The sequence below is a fragment of the Protopterus annectens genome, chromosome 17.part0 (genome assembly GCF_019279795.1).
Source record: "Protopterus annectens isolate FY-2018-M chromosome 17.part0, PAN1.0, whole genome shotgun sequence".
NCBI classification, from domain to species: Eukaryota; Metazoa; Chordata; order Ceratodontiformes; family Protopteridae; genus Protopterus; species Protopterus annectens.
In genome coordinates this window covers 810,663,466-810,680,654 of record NC_056751.1, presented here as the reverse complement: position 1 = coordinate 810,680,654, position 17,189 = coordinate 810,663,466, and the positions used below count along the sequence as shown (strand labels likewise).

The 17,189-nt window shown below is 43.7% G+C and overlaps 1 protein-coding gene and 1 non-coding gene across 2 annotated transcripts in view; both read left to right on the top strand.

Annotated features, from left to right (window-relative positions):
- The window catches only part of EIF4G2 (eukaryotic translation initiation factor 4 gamma 2), a 1,765,983-nt gene that overhangs the window by 1,050,434 nt on the left and 698,360 nt on the right, over positions 1-17,189 (top strand). The window contains exon 15 of the mRNA XM_044059276.1: positions 12,937-13,050. Coding sequence (XP_043915211.1) covers positions 12,937-13,050 — 114 coding nt within the window. The remainder of the gene's footprint in view (positions 1-12,936; positions 13,051-17,189) is intronic.
- Positions 13,091-13,257, top strand: LOC122791878. The gene has a single exon (XR_006363234.1). It is a non-coding gene; the product is annotated as a small nucleolar RNA SNORD97 (small nucleolar RNA).

Genomic DNA, 17,189 nt, shown 5'->3' with positions numbered 1-17,189 from the left:
CACAGTGTCCAAAGGGAGTTAAGGCCTCAACAGCAAAAAATCCTACCCCGTCTGACAGACGGCACTGGATAGATGGGGAAAGAAGGTTTATACATCTGCAACCTTGGCAATTAGGGCCTTAAACTGCCAGTTTCATATGCTCAAGTATCAACAACATGTTATGGGATTGCTGAAACAGAAAATGATTATTTCTGAATGTGCAGAAAATAAAGAATTGCAGGAATTATTGCATGCAGCTGAACAAGTGGGAAAGCATACTTTGCAATGTGGTTTTGATTCCTTAGAGGCCTCCTGCAGGGCCGCAGTTACTGGATCTGTGATTAGGAGGCATGCCTAGCTAAAAGAGCAAAATTTGCCTGATCATGTTAAAGCTAAATTACTGGATGCACCTTTACAGCATGATACTCTGTTGGGTATTAAGGCAGAAGAGGTTTTAAAGAAAATGGAAGACAAAGCTAAGTCCATGCAAACTGTAAAAGACTTCTTAGTGCAGCCACTAAGATTTAGTAGACACTGGCCTACAAAAAATTGGTCCTTTCCTGTGTCAGACAGAGCTCAAAGGGGCAAATCCAGATGCCCTAAGGGATCCAGATACCAGGCACAAGATTCTTACACGTCAAAGCAATGGGGTGCTTCTACCACCAATTCTGGAGAAGATAAAGCGCAACCCTACAGAAAACAGTCCCAATGACTTCCCTCTGCCTTCACCAAGCACTTATATTTTGGCAGCACCCATGGGGGGAAATTAGCACTTTTTGCTCAAAATTGGCAGTTAATAACCCAGGACAAGTGGGTGCTAAACATAGTATCACAGGGATACAGATTCCATTTCCATACTCTGCCAGTGGCAAATGGCTGGATCTGCCAACAAATCAATGGGCAGAGGCACAGAAACAGGTTATGTCCCTCATGGATATGGGGGCCATTCAGCCAGTACCAGAACAGGAAAAAGGACAAGGTTTTTACTCAAGACTGTTCTTGGTAGCCAGAAAGGACAAGGCCTGGCAGCCAATACTGGATTTATCAATTTTGAACACATACCTGGGCATTCCAAAATTCAAAATGCTGACTTTGCAGCAGCTTCTGCCCATGCTGGGCAAGAATGCTTGGCTGGTGACAGACCTAAAAGAGGCATACCTGTATGTCCCAATAAGGGAATCGTGCAGAAGATACCTCCGATTCAAGGCTAGCTTAATGCATTACCAATTCTCTGCACTGCCCTTTGGCTTATCTACTGCAGCCCAGGGTCTTTACAAAGTGCCTGACACCAGTAATTGATTTTTGCAGACAAAGAAGTATACAAATATATCCTTACTTGGACGACTGTCTCATTCAAGCAGAGAACAAGGACATTCTTCTTCAACACCTGGCGTTTGTGAAAAGGCTTCTAACATGCCTAGGGTACACAATAAACAAAAAGAAATCACAACTGGTACCGTCTCAAAAGATAACATTCCTGGGTGCAAGCTTGAATACAACTGCCCAGATGCCTTACCTCACGCCAGACAAAGGCAACTGACTACTTACTTCAAACTGATGGCAACAAAAACCCAGATGTTCATCGTGTTACACTGCTGCAGTCATCACACTAGGGTTATCCTTCCGTCAGGCGGTCCCGCAGTCGGCCAGAGTTCCAGAGTCTTGGTCCGGCGTCAGTTGCTGTCGCTTCTTCCCTGACGTCAGTGCGCCAGGGGTATATAAGATGCATCCAACGCGATTTCCTTCAGTCTTTTTTGCCGCTCGGTGCCAGAAGCAGAAGCAGTTCGCAAGTGCCGATCGGCCGACTCCTGAGGTTTTCAAATCGAATTTCAGACCAAAGTCTTCATAAAGCTAATTACCCCATTGGGGAACCTTTTCTTGCCTCAGTCCGATGTCAGAAAAAGTTAACAATTGCATTTCTTGTGAGAAGCAAATACCTCATAAGGACTTTCATTCTTATTGTATCCCTTGCCTAGGCCCGGACCATGACATCACAGGTTGTCGGTTTTGTACTAGGTTTAGTAAACGAACTATTAAACGTCTGTTTGATTTCACCCGACATTATTTTGGTAGGAAATTTAATTATACCATGCCATCGGAGCAACCGACGACCGGAATGCATAAAAAACGCAAAGATAAGGACAGGCAGCCAAGATCCAAACCGGACTCCGAAGCCTCTGCTAGGCCAGTCGCCGGTTCTCCGGTTTTCAGTGAGGCGCCTACGCAGCCCCTGACGACTGCTGATTCAGAACTCCAGGTAACATCCGATTCACAAGCGGAGATTGCTAGACCTCCTCAGCCTTTTACCTTTAGGCCCTTCCGACTCCATGCCTTAAGGAGATTCCGGTGCAGTTGAAATGCCTTCAGTTGCAGAAGGTGTCTTCAGACCGACTACACTCACTATTAAATCCTATGCAAAACTGAAAACTCCTTTAAAAACAAAGAAGACTGTACAGCAGTCTCCAGTACAAGGCCCCATGCCTAAGAAACAGATGCTTAAGATGGCTGAAGACTTAATTACCCTAATCAGGGGTTCCCATCCCCTTCCTGATAAAAGGCCAAGGCAGGAGGAGGACTACGCTTCCTCTGACCAGGTTTCAATTTCCTCAGACTCTTCTGAGGAACAGGAATATTCCTTTCCCCCTCATGAAGATTCTGATGCTGAAGAGTCTATCCCTTCTGCATCTCCCCAGAAGACTACTCTTTTGGGGAAACCTTACATACTATGAGGGAACATTTCCACTGGGAAGGCCAGGATTACTCTGATTCTAAGAAAAGGCTCCGAGAGTTCCTTTTACTACCCCAGCACAGACCACTTGCTATTCCACCTGTGTTAGACATTATGGATGTTGTTTATTCAGAATCTAGCCTTAACCCAGATTCATTACCTCCTGCACCAGCCAAACCAGACAGATACTATAGAGTCCCTGACTCTCACAAATTCCTGTATAAAAGCACTGTTGCTGACCCAGAAACGATTTCCCAGGGTCCCAAAGGGGTTAAGGCCTCTATTGCTAAAAATCCTGTGCCCTCTGAAAGGGATTCTAGAGAACTAGACAGATGGGGAAATAAAGTATATACCTCAGCTACTCTAGCTATGAGGGCCTTAAATTGTCAGTTTCACATGATGAAATATCAACAATATCTGTCTCAATTAAAACAAAAAATGCTTGCACATACAGAACAGCCAGATTACAAGGAAATGCAAGATTTGTTGCATTCACCTGAACAAGTGGGAAAACATACTTTGCAATGTGGATTTGATTCATTGGAAGCTTCTTGTAGAGCAGCAGTGACAGGGTCTGTCATACGTAGGCATGCTTGGTTAAAAGAACAAACTTTACCTGATCATGTTAAAGCAAAGTTATTGGATGCACCTTTACAGCAGGATGTTTTATTTGGTGTAAAAGCAGAAGTTGTTTTAAAGAAAATGGAGGATAAGACAAAATCTATGCAGACGGTCAAGGATGTTTTACAGGTTCAACCCCCTCGTGTCAGCAGAAATTGGCCAACCAAAAGCTGGTCCTTTCCAGCTCCTGCCAGACCACAGAGGGGCAGATACAGACGCCCAAGGGGCAGAGGCCAGCCACAAGGCTCTTACCAGCCTAGACAATGAGGTGCCACAACCCAAAAAGGAGGAGAAGGCAGGTCTCAAACTACCAGAAGACAAACACAATGACTTACCCCTCAGACTACCAAGCAAAACCCTCTTGGCAGCTCCCTTGGGGGGAAAACTAGCACTTTTTGCAGACAATTGGCACATCATCACAAAAGACAAATGGGTCCTAAATATTGCATCTCAAGGATACAGATTCCACTTTCACACTTTGCCAAGGATAAAAGGAATGCCAAACCTGCCACCAAATCAATGAGCAGAGGCTCAAAAGCAAATTTCAGCCCTCATGGACATGAGAACCATTCAATAGGTTCCTATACAGGAGCAAGGACAAGGATTTTACTCAAGACTTTCTAGTTCCCCAAAAGGACAAAGCCTGGAGACCCATTCTGGACCTCTCAATTCTAAACGCATACCTGGAAGTACCCAAATTCAAGATGCTAATACTACAGCAACTTCTTCCCATGCTGGGCAAGAAGGCTTGGCTAGTAACGTTGGACCTCCAGGAGGCATACCTGCATGTCCCTATCAGACAAAATTGCAGAAGATACCTCCGATTTATTGCAGGTTCAACCCATTACCAATTCTCTGCACTGCCTTTTGGCTTATCTACTGTGCCCAGGGTCTTCACAAAATGCCTGGCACCAGTAATTGCTTACTGCAGACAGAAGGATTCAAATATATCCATACCTGGACGACTGCCTTAGTCAAGCGGAAAGCAAGGATATTCTATTAAAGCATCCGGCGTTTGTCAAAAACCTACTAAGTTGCCTAGGGTACACAGTAAACGAAAAGAAGTCAAAACTAGTGCCTTCACAAGACATAATATTCCTGGGTGCCAGCTTAAATACAACGGCCCAGATGGCTTATCTCATGCCAGACAAGCAAGGACAACTGACTCAATACTTCAAAATGATGGCAACAAAGACCCAACTCCCTGCAAGAAAAATTCTGCAGGCCTTGGGATTCATGGCATCTTGCATACTACTAATACCATTTACAAAACTGCATATGAGGAAATTACAATGGTATCTGAAAAGCGTATGGACTCAACACAGCCACAGCTTGGAAACAATAATTCCACTCATTCCCTGCCTTCAACAGGAGTTTCTATGGTGGGCTCAGGCATGTCACCTCAACAAGGGTCAGCCTTTTACCTTACCCACAGCCAGGCAAACTATAACAGATGCATTGGATTATGCCTGGGGAGCACACATGGCAGGACAATGTATTCAAGGCAAATGTTCTGCAAACCAAAGGCATCTACATATCAATCTAAAAGAGATGCTAGCTGTACAAAATGCCCTAACAGCTTTCAAGGACCTCCTACATCCAGGACAACTCCTAATAAAGACGGACAACACCACAATGATGTGGTACATAAACAAGCAAGGGGGCACACACTCCTACCCCCTGTGCAGACAAGCAGTGACCTTGTGGAACACAGCACTGACCTACCAAGTTCAACCACAAGCACAATTCCTGCCAGGAAAGAAAAACACACTGGCAGACTATCTAAGCAGAAACATCATAGATCCTCACGAGTGGAAACTAGATCCACAAGTATTCGCAATGATAACTCAAAAATGGGGGAGCCCAAACATAGATCTGTTTGCTTCCCCTCAAAACTACCAACTATGGAAATTCTGCACAAGGACATACCACACACTAGCTTGGAAAGTGGACGCCCTCTCATTCAGTTGGAAAACATTGATAGGGTATGCCTTTCCTCCACTGCCTCTTCTGGCAAAGGTGCTGCTTGAAAGCCAGATCAGAGAGGCCACAAATGATACTCATTGCTCCAGACTGGCTACGCCAACGCTGGTATCCAGTACTAAGGAACATGGCTCAAGGCCCACCATGGATTTTACCTACAGTTCCTCACCTGCTCACTCAGCAAAACAATCAGATTCTACACAGCCAGCTCAAGACTTTAAAATCTGGCTGCATGGCAAATTGCCTAAACAACCAGTCAACACTTTTCTCTCTAAAGCTGTGATGGACTTCATTCTGGAGGCCAGGAGGCCCAGCACCAGGAAAGTCTATTCAGACAAATGGAAAAGATTCTGCGCCTGGAACCAGGCTAAAGGCCAAAATCCCTTTGTCCCAAATGTTCCTCAGATTCTTCAATATTTAACTGAGATGTTACACAAAGGACTTTCCTTCTCATCTGTTAAGATCCACGCCTCAGCTATTTCAGCTCAGTACAATACGTATCCTCCTATATTTTCACATCCATTACTAAGACAGTTCCTCAGAGGGGCTAAGAACATAAGACCGCCCCGGAGAGCACCAACACCAGCTTGGGATCTCAACTTTGTTTTGGAAAAGCTTACACTTCCGCCCTTTGATCCAGCTTTCTCAGCTGATCTACCATTCCTGTCATGGAAAACTGCCCTGCTGCTAGCAATAACTTCAGCACGGAGAGTCTCAGAACTACAGGCCCTAATGGCAGTGGAGCTTTTCATCATTTTTCATCAAGACAGTCTCTCTTTACGAACTAACCCTTCCTTTATGCCAAAGGTGGTATCCAGTGTGGCTTTAAACCAAACCATTCATTTGCCCACCTTTTATCCAAACCCCCAGAACAAAGGAGAAAGGCTCCTACACTCTTTGGACATTCACAGGCAATTACGTTACTACTTGGATAAAACTAAGGCTTTCAGAAAATCTGACCAGCTCTTTGTATCCTATGCTGCAGGATCTCAAGGAAAAGCTATCTCAAAACAGACCATTTCAAAATGGATATGACATTGTATCCGTTTCTGCTACACACACCATGGCAAATCTGTGCCTGGTAGCATCAGGCCCCATTCCACCAGGGCTACAGCAACATCAACAGCCTTCCTCAAAGGGGTACCAACCAAGGATATTTTGGAGGCTGCAACTTGGAGTTGAGTGCACACCTTCACCAAGCAAAATCACTTGCCTCTATACTCTAAAACCAGAGCTGGCTTTGCCACTGCAGTTCTGTAGGGCCTACTAGCCTCTCCAAACCCTGTGTAGTTCCACCACCCATCCTTAGCTTTGGGATTCAAGCCAAGTGTGATGACTGCAGCAGTGTAACACGATGAACATAGTACAGTTTTGTACCTACCGTAAATATAGATGTTCGAGTGTTCACACTGCTGCAGTCCAGGTTACCCTCCCTCCATCCCCTCTGAACTAGCTGGACTTATCTATACCTTTCTATCCTCTACAGCCTCTGTGGTGTATTTGCTTGTGACTGAAGGTATTGTTTTATTTTTATATGTATATTTTTATATAGCAATATGTATTGCCTACCTATTGGGGGCACCTGACATCTGGGGCAAGAAAAACTGAAGAAAATAGCATCAGATGCATCTTGTATACTCCTGGTGCACTGACGTCAGGGTAGAAGCGACAGCAACCGACGGAGGACCAAGACTTTGGAATTCTGGCCGACTGCGGGGACCGCCTGACGGCAGGATAACACTAGTGTGATGACTGCAAGCAGTGTGAGCACTCGAACATCTACATTTATGGTAGGTACAAAACTGTACTTTATCTGCAAGACAAACTCTGCAGGCTTTGGGCTTCATGGCATCCTGCATCCTACTGATTCCATATGCAAGACTGCATATGAGGAAATTTCAGTGGTACCTAAAAAGTTTATGGAGTCAACATTGTCACAGTCTGGAAACAATAATTCCTCTCATCCCCTGCCCACAACGGGAGTTTCTGTGGTGGGCAAAGGCATGTCACCAAAACATGGGACGGGCCTTCACTCTACCCCCTGCCAGCCAAACCTTAACAGACGCATCAGATTATGCATGGGGGGCCCACATGGCGGGAAGATGCCTTCAAGGCATATGGACCCCAAACCAAATGCATCTACATATCAACCAAAAAGAGATGCTAGCTGTTCAAAATGCTCTGATCGCCTTCAAGGACTTACTTCATCCAGGACAACTACTAATAAAGACAAACAACACCATGGTTATGTGGTATATAAACAAGCAGGGGAGCACGCACTCATACCGCCTTTGCAGATTAGCCATGGCACTGTGGGACACAGCTTTGACTTACCAAATACATCTTCAAGCTCAATTCCTGCCAGGAAAACAAAATACTCTGGAAGACGATTTAAGTAGAAACCTTATGGACACTCACGATTGGAAACTAGATCCACAAGTCTTCAGCATGATAACAAAGAAATGGGGGAGCCGGACATAGATCTATTTGCCTCTCCTCAAAATTATCAATTGAAATGATTCTGCACAAGGACTTATCACAGACGAGCATGGAAAGTGGATACCCTATCGTTCAGTTGGAAAAACCTATCAGTTTACGCCTTCCCTCCTCTGCCTCTTCTTCCCAGGGTCCTACTAAAAGTCAGACAAGAGAAACCAAAGATGATACTAATTGCTCCGGACTGGCCCCACCAATACTGGTACCCAATCCTAAGGAACTTGTCTCAATGCCCAGCTTGGACCTTACCTCAAAAACCTTAACTACTGGCCCAGCAAAACAGTCAGATCCTGCACAGTCATCTCCAGACACTGAACCTGGCAGCATGGCTGATCATGTAGTTATACTAACACCTCTCAGTAAAGCTGTGGTAGATTTCATTCAGAAGGCCTAGTACTAGAAAATGTTATGCCGATAAATGGAAGAGATTTTGTGCTTGGAATCCAGCACAAGGAACTGATACAGCAGAACCAAATATTCCTAAGATATTATAATACTTGACTGAGATGCTTGACAAAGGCCTATCTTTCTCATCAATTAAAATCCATGCTTCTGCCATTTCAACTCATTACAATACAGAGCCACCAATCTTTTCTCATCCTTTACTGAAGCAGTATCTTAGAGGAGCCAAAAATGTAAGGCCTCCTAGATCATCACCAATATCTGCATAGGTCCTCAATTATGTGTTGGAAAAGCTCAACCTGCCTCCATTTGAACCAGCTGCTACTGCTGATATAAAGTTCGTATCATGGAAAACAGCTCTGCTGCTAGCAATTACTTCAGCAAGAAGAGTCTCAGTTACAGACCCTCATGGCTGTGGAGCCTTTTATCATATTTTACCCAGACAGGGTGTCTGAGGACCAATCCTTCATTTATGTCTAAGGTAGTTTCCAGTGTGGCTCTTAAACTGTTCATCTGACAACATTTTAAACAAATCCGCAGAACAAGGGGAGAGAATTCTGCATTCCTTGGACGTACACAGACAGCTAAGATTCTACTTGAGCAGGACTAAAGCTCTAAGAAAAACTGAGCAATTACTAATGACATATGCTGCAGGATGAGAAGGAATGGTTATTTCAAAGCAGACTATTTCAAAGTGGATAAGCCACTGCATTTGTTTCTGCTACTTACACCAAGGCAAACCTGTGCCCAAGGGCATTAGGTCTCATTCCACCAGAGCTGCAGCTACTTCAGCAGCCTTTCTCAGAGGAGTACCAACCAAAGACATTCTAGAGGCTGCTACTTGGAGTTCTGTTCACACCTTTACAAAGCATTATCATTTGCCTGTCTACACCAAGTCCAGGGCAGGCTTTGCCATTGCAGTTCTGCAGGTCCTTAAAGCTGCACCTAATGCTGTTTATCTCCAGCCTCCCATCCATAGCTTTGGGATTCTACCCAAATGTAATGACTGCAACAGTTTAACACGAAGAACGTAGTACAGTTGTGTACACTTACCAAAAATGTAGATGTTCGAGTGTATTCACTGTTGCAGTCCAGGTTACCCACCTGCCATCCCCCTTTCATTCTGGAGTTTATCTTTCCTTCTCTATCTTCTACAACCTATGTGGTGTATTTGCTTGTAGATGAAGGTAAAGTTTGTTTTGATGCATGTATGTATACAGTTTTTATATATGTATTTTTGCTACCTTTTTGGGGGCACCTGACATCTGGGGCAAGAAAAACGAAAGAAAATGGTGTTGGCCGTATGTTTTATACCCCTGACGACCTGACATCGTAGAAGAGGAGATAGCAACCGACACAGGACTCAAGATTTTGGAATTCAGGCCAACTGAGGGCAACCTGCCAGCAGATAACCCAAATGTAATGACTGCAACAGTGAATATACTCTAACATCTACATTTATGGTAAGTGTACACAACTGTACTTTCTGCCAGTGACTATAACTTCAGCCAGAAGGGTATCTGAATTACAGGCCCTAATGTCCTGCCCCACCATACACTACCTTCCACAAGGACAGGGTAGCCCTACGAACCAACCCTTTCTTTATGCCCAAAGTAGTCCACGATCTGTGTCTAAACCAATCCATTCATCTACCCATCTTTTTCCCCTCTCCCACCAATGAAAGTGAGAGGGTACTCCACTCCCTAGATGTACACAGACAGCTAAGGTTTTTACCTAGACAAAACCAGATCCGTAAGGAAACCCAATCAGCTCTTTATTTTCTTCTACCCCAGGGCCAGGCTGTCTCCAAACAAGCCATTGCATATTGGATTAGAAAAACTATTTGCCTATGTTACTCTCTCCATGGCAAAAAACTCCCCCAGAGTGTAAAAGCTCACTCTACCAGGGCAGTAGCAGCTTCCAGAGCTTTCCTAAAAGGCCTGGACACTGCATCCATCCTGGAAGCAGCCACATGGTCTACCATTCGCACTTTCACCAAACGCTACAAGTTAGACATCATCTCCAGAGCAGTTCTGCAGGGCTTTGTTGAATCAGCTTCCTTCTAAGCAGTTTTACTGTCCTATACCAAGAATACAGCAACATAGGAATACTGTAAAATCTTTCCATAATCATAGATTGCCTTCTCTTCCATGTAGCAGTATCCCCCCCTCCCACTTAATCCCCTTATCTTTCTCTCTCGCTCATTTTTGACCTGTTCTGGGTCTCCTGGTGGCCATACCCTCCCCTGTGACCAGTTTAACCACCTAATGGTTCTTTAATCCTATTGCTGACATCACTGGTCACTCTACTGGGACCTGTCTTGCTGGCCTTTCAAGTTCTTAGATCTGTGCCTGCAGACGTCACATTTAAGGTCCCTGGTTTTGGTCCTACCTGTGACATCCCACACAAAACTACAACAGCCAAGCTAAGCTTTTGTATAAGAGCCAACGTTCAGGTCGCCTGAGGTGGTAAATCCACAGCAAGAATACTGCAACATGAAAGAGTAGGGCATATAAGGTCGTGGTAAGATTTTACACTAGTCTTTGCCAGAAATTCCTGCAGCTCCTTCCGTGTATCTGTAGGTCTCTTGGCAGCCTCCCTGACCAGTTTTCCTCTTGTCTTTTAATCAATTTTGGAGGGGCATCCAGTTCTTTGCAGCGTCATTGTTGTCCCATATTTTCTCCACTTTTTAACTGTCTTCACTGTGTCCCATGGTATATCCAATACTGTGGACATTTTTTTGTACTCTTCTGACTGATATCTTTCAACAATGAGATTCCTTTGATACTTGTAAGCTCTCTGCGAACCATGGCTTTTGCTATAACAGGGAATTGAGTAAATATCTGGAAAATCCTACTAGGACAGCTGAGCTTTATTTGCGGTTAATCAAGAGTCTCTAATTGATGGCAGGTGTCTACCCAAGACTGAATGCTATAATTAAATCAAAAGGTGCTTCAACAAAGTATTAGTTTAAAGGTGTGCACACACACGCAACCAGCTTATTGTACGTTTTTTATTTTTTATATTTTTTCCAGTAACAGGTTTGTTTTTCAATTGAATTGTACCGGTTATAGTTCACATTAAAGGTGGGGAAAGTTTTGAAATGGTTTATTGTGGTCTCATTTTTTATAGCATAAAAACCTGGCATTTTACCAGGGGTGTGTACACTTATGTCTATTGTATATAGCCCATACCTTCTGAGGTTTTCTGCCTGTGCAGTGTTTTAGTAAATACTGATTTGGGTTCTTTTATGCTTTTGCCTATTAAAGTTAGGAGCTGATTGCAAGTGGACCCTTTTGTAAGGCAGAATGTGAATTCTTGAGACCTTGCACTTAGTCTTTTTACATGAAGCATATTCCCAGCCACACTTTTTGTAGGAGGGCCATTGTTTCTGATTATATAAGCAAACCAATTTTACAAAGCCTTTCACTCTTGATCCTAAACGGTGAACAGATTTCTACGTGTAGTCGGTGGTGGAGCTAGCTCTAAAAAGAGCTGTTTTAACCCTGTGGGCAGCTGGAGCTCTATATAGAGCTGTTACAGATCTCTATGAGCTCTGAGAAGAGCTGTTTTGTGTTTAGAATGCCCTTTCGGGCAGATGCGGTAGTTCTAAAAAGAACTGTTTTGTTTGGTTCACCAAAGCTGTGTCTGTGCCTCCGGCTGGTCTTACCGAAGCTGATACAGATTTCTGTGAGCTCTGAGAAGGGCCGATTTGTGTTTTGAATGCCCGTTCGGGTGTTGGTGGTAGCTCTAATAAGAACTTTTTTGTTTTATTCTTCAATGTGTCTCTAGTTGCTCTTACCAGAGCTTTTACAGATCTCTGTGAGCTCTGAGAAGAGCTGTTTGGTGTACTGTGAGCTCTGAGAAGAGCTGTTTGGTGTAAGGTGCAGATCCACGTGAGCTCTGAAAAGAGCTGTTTTGTGTATGGACACAATGGGCTCTGGGAAGAGCTGCTGTTGTGTCCTTCGGTGTTCTGCGGTGGTGTCGATCTCCGTTGTCCTTCTTCTTGAACAGATCTTCGGTTCTTTTGCTATGTGTGAGTCCTAAAAAGGACTATTTGTGCGCTCCCCAAGCGCTGGTTAGAATCTAAACACAAAACAGCTCTTCTCAGAGCTCATAGAGATCTGTAACAGCTCTATATAGAGCTGCAGCTGCCCACAGGGCTAAAACAGCTCTTTTTAGAGCTAGCTCCACCACCGACTACACGTAGAAATCTGTTCACCGTTTAGGATCGAGTGAAAGGCTTTGTAAAATTGGTTATTCCTTCCCTCCGGGCAGGCATCACTCAGGATCGAAAACCCAAGAGGTCCACACCTATTTTTCTGGTTTTATGTAGGCAAACCACACAAACTTAGTATATTGATTCATAAAGGTGAGCATAGGGTCTGTCTGGAATAGGGACTGATGTGTAATAGCAGAAGGTATGAGTACCTACCCAGACACTGGAATTTACAGATATTTGTAGCTTCGCTACCCAAATAGACTCCAGGTAAATCCCTAGCTGTTTACACAGTACATTTCTAAAGCTGAAGTGTTATTGCCAGTACGGTACTTTGAAGTAGTCACCCGCTGAGAAGTCTTTGGAGGAAATTTTGTTTTGAGGTGGTGAGGTGTATATATTTATAAAATGGTTTACCCAATACAAAGAAATGAATGTAAACAGCATTTGCATTGTCATAGATTTTTGGTGGAGCTTGAAAAGACTGCATTTAAAATATTTATTGCAGGGGCAGAATCAGCATTTCCATAATCAGAACCAAGGACATTCATCTCAGCAGCAAGCACAGTCCAAGGACATGCCTCCACGGTTCATGAAGAAAGGACAGCTCAATGCAGATGAGGTACTGCTTTCTGAGTTTCTTGAGGAGATTGCTAAGAGTACTGCCCAGTGATTATAAAAAGACGCGTTATTGTGAGGACTACAGCCAGAATCCATCCTTTCTCTCTCTTCTTCCTTACCCGTTAATTCTCCTTATCCTTTCTTTTCCTTTCCTTCCCTCTTGTTGGGTTCTTGGTGTCCTGTGAGCACAAGTGTGATATGAGGGCAGTTAATAAAGTCTTGGTGTTAAATGATTGAAAAGTCATTGCCTTGATTTTGCTATCATGTTTGCTCACTTCTGTAGCAGTTCTCTGTGATTAACAGCAGTAGTAGTCTCAGCATTTTGGAGTGTAGCTTTTTGCATGAGCAGTGCTTTGTAGTACCAAGCATTTAGTGTAAACATTTGTACTTTACTGTTGTGCACATTTTGTCAGTTATATGCAGGGTTGCCAGACGTTCCTATTTGAGCTGGACTGTCTCAGAATCTACAGCCCGATCCGGAGTTCCACACTGCCGGTTAAAATCCCGGCGAAACCGCCTCCGCTTTTTTTTATTGGTCCGTATGCTGGTGTACAAGCCAATCAAAAAATTGCAAAGCGTAGCCATTTCTGTATAATGTGAAACTGCCTGGTCCACATTGAACAGAAGAGGCCCCACTGTGTGATATATTTTATTTTTTTATTTGCTCTTATACAGTCATACAGGCCAATCAGAAATCACAAAACGGAGCTACTTGTGTTTAATGTGGAACTGCCTGATCCACATTAAAGACATTTTTACATTTTTTTTTTTTGGTCACTACCATTCCCATTACAAATCTGGCAACCCTGGATGTCCTACTGTTGCGTTGCAGTATTCTGGGTGTGGGATTTCATGCCCTTAGGCAACTCGTATATCAGCTCCTATACAAAAGCTTCAGCTTGGCTGTTGCAGTGTTAAAATTGGATGTTGAATCCTTCCAAAGAATAAAAATGTCATCCAAAAATCGATGATATGTAAACCACATCTGGGAATAAATACTTGTAAAAATATGTTGCTTTTCCCGTGAATAAAGTACCAAATTTGCGTAAATGGCCACATGTTGCCCCCATTGCAACACCCTGGGTTTGTTTGTAAAATTCTCCTTCAAACGTGAAAAAATTTTTGGACAGTATATGTTCCATAACAGCCATAATAAAATTTATCATTGGATTGGAAAGGGAGGTTAATTCCCTAATAGCATCATCAAATAATTCTAAACCTTCCTTTTGGGGAATAGAAGAGAAGAAATCCACTATGTCTATAGTGCAAAAAATAATATCTTTATTAAACCATCTTTCATTAAATTTAGTCAAAAAGTCCCAGGAGTCCTTCAATAAATAATCAACAGCCTTCACAGATTCTTTCAAAATTCTATCCACAAGCATACACAATGTGTGTGTGGAACTGTTTTTCGCTGAAATTATTACCCTAAAAGAATGTATTTAATATTATATTTATTGTAGAAATTTATGGTAGGAACTCAGTAATGTTAGGGTGTTCTATTTTAATTAATCAATTATTCAATTATTTATTTGTATATAAAGTGGGTTAACTTGTGAGGGAAATTTTAGATGTTCATCGTGTTTCACTGCTGCAGTCATTACACTTGGGTTATCCTGCCGTCAGGCGGTCCCGCAGTCGGCCAGAGTTCCAAAGTCTTGGTCCGGTCTTGGTTGCTGTCGCCTCCTCCCTGACGTCAGTGCATCAGGGGTATATAAGAAGCAGCCGACGCCATTTTCTTCAGTCTTTCTTGCCGCGCGGTGCCCGAAGCAAAAGCAGTTCGCAAGTGCCGGTCGGCCGACTCCTGAGATATCTATTTCGAATCTCAGAACCGAAGTCTTCACTAAAAAACGAAGTACCCCGTTGGGGAAACTTTTTCTTGCCTCAGACCGATGTCAGTAAAAGTTAATAATTGTATTTCTTGTGGGAAGCAAATACCTCATAAGGATTTTCATTCTTACTGTATTCCATGCCTAGACCCAGATGATGACATCACTAGTTGCCGGTTTTGTGCTAGATTTAACAAACGCACTATTAAACGTCGGCTTGATTTTGCTCGCCTTTACTTTGGCCGAAGGTTTAATTATATCATGCCGTCGGACCAACTGACTAACGGAATTCACAAAAAATGCAAAGATAAGGATAACGACAGGCATCCGAGGCCCAAAAGTGACAAAGCCTCTTCTAGGCCAGTCGCCGGTTCTCCGGTTGTCAGTAAGGCACTTTCGCAGCCCCTGACACCCGCTACCTCAGAGCCGCAGGCCACAACCGACTCCCACGTGGAGTTGCCTAGGCCTCTGGATACTCAAGATGTTGGGCCTATGGAGACTAACCCTTCAGATGGGTCCGGAGCCGAGCAGGCATCGGCTTCTAATGGTGTTTTCAGACCTTCACAACTTACCATTGCATCTACAGCCAAGTCTAAAACTGCATTAAAGACAAAGAAGCAAGTACAGTATTCACCTAAACAGGCCTCCATGCCTAAAAAGTAGATGCTCAAAATGGCCGATGACTTAATTACTCTGATCAGGGGTTCCCATCCCCCTCCTGATAAAAGGCCTAGGCAGGATACAGACTATGATTCCTCTGACCAGGTTTCTATATATTCTGATTCCTCTTCAGACCAGGGATATTCTTTACCCCCCCATGAGGACTCATGCTGAAGAATCAATTCCTTCAGCCTCTCCTCCTGAGGATTACTCTTTTGGGGAAACTTTACATACCCTGAGGGAGCATTTCCATTGGGAGGGCCAGGATTACTCAGAATCCAAGAAAAGGCTCAGAGACTTACTTTTATTGCCTCAGCACAGGCCCCTTGCTATTCCGCCAGTGTTGGATATTGTGGACAATGTGTTCTCTGAATCCAGTTTAAATCCAGATTCTTTACTCCCTGCTCCAGTCAAGCCAGACAGGTACTACAGAGTCCCTGACTCTCACAAATTTCTTTATAAAAACCGTGCTGCTGACCCAGAAACTATTTCCCAGGGTCCCAAAGGGGTCAAGGCCCCACGGCTAAAAATCCAGTTCCCTCGGACAGGGATTCTAGAGCATTAGACAGATGGGGGAAGAAGGTTTACACCTCTGCAACTTTAGCAGTAAGGGCTCTAAACTGCCAGTTTCACATGCTTAAATATCAACAATATTTACTGTCTCTGTTAAAACAGAAAATGAGTACAAGTGCAGAACAACCTGATTTTAAGGAAATGCAGGATTTATTGCATGCAGCTGAACAAGTGGGAAAGCATACTTTGCAATGTGGTTTTGATTCATTAGAAGCTTCTTGTAGAGCAGCAGTTACAGGATCTGTGATTCGAAGACATGCTTGGTTAAAGGAACAAACCTTACCAGAGCATGTTAAGGCAAAATTATTGGATGCTCCATTACAGCAAGATATTTTATTTGGTGTTAAGGCGGAAGAGGTATTATAGAAAATGGAGGATAAGGCAAAATCTATGCAAACAGTGAAGGATTTCTTACAGGTACAGCCCCAAGATTTAGCAGTAATTGGCCTATGAAAAATTGGTCCTTTCCAGTGTCAGACAGGCCACAAAGAGGCAGATCTCAACCCCAAGGCTCTTACAGACCACGACAGTGGGGTGCTTCATCCTCAAAAGGAGGTGAGGACAAGTCACACCCTTACAGGAAACAGTCCCAATGACTTCCCCCTTCCAATGCTAAACTCTTCCCTTTTGGCAGCTCCCTTAGGGGGAAAACTAGCACTTTTTTCACAAAACTGGCAAGCAATCACCCAAGATAAATGGGTGCTGAATATTGTGTCTCAAGGTTACAGGTTCCACTTTCACACTACCAAGGCTAAAAGGTATGTCAGACCTGCCACACAATCAATGGGCAGAGGCACAAAAACAAATTACAGCCCTCATGGACGTGAGAGCTATTCAAAAAGTACCACAGTAGGAACAAGGACAAGGATTTTACTCAAGACTCTTCCTGGTCCCCAGAAAGGACAAAGCCTGGAGACCCATACTAGACCTTTCCACTCTGGATGTTCTGAAATTCAAAATGTTGACTCTACAGCAGCTTCTTCCCATGTTGGGCAAGAAAGCTTGGCTTGTTACTTTGGACCTCAAAGAGGCATACCTGCATGTCCCTATCAAACAAAATTGCAGAAGATACCTCAGA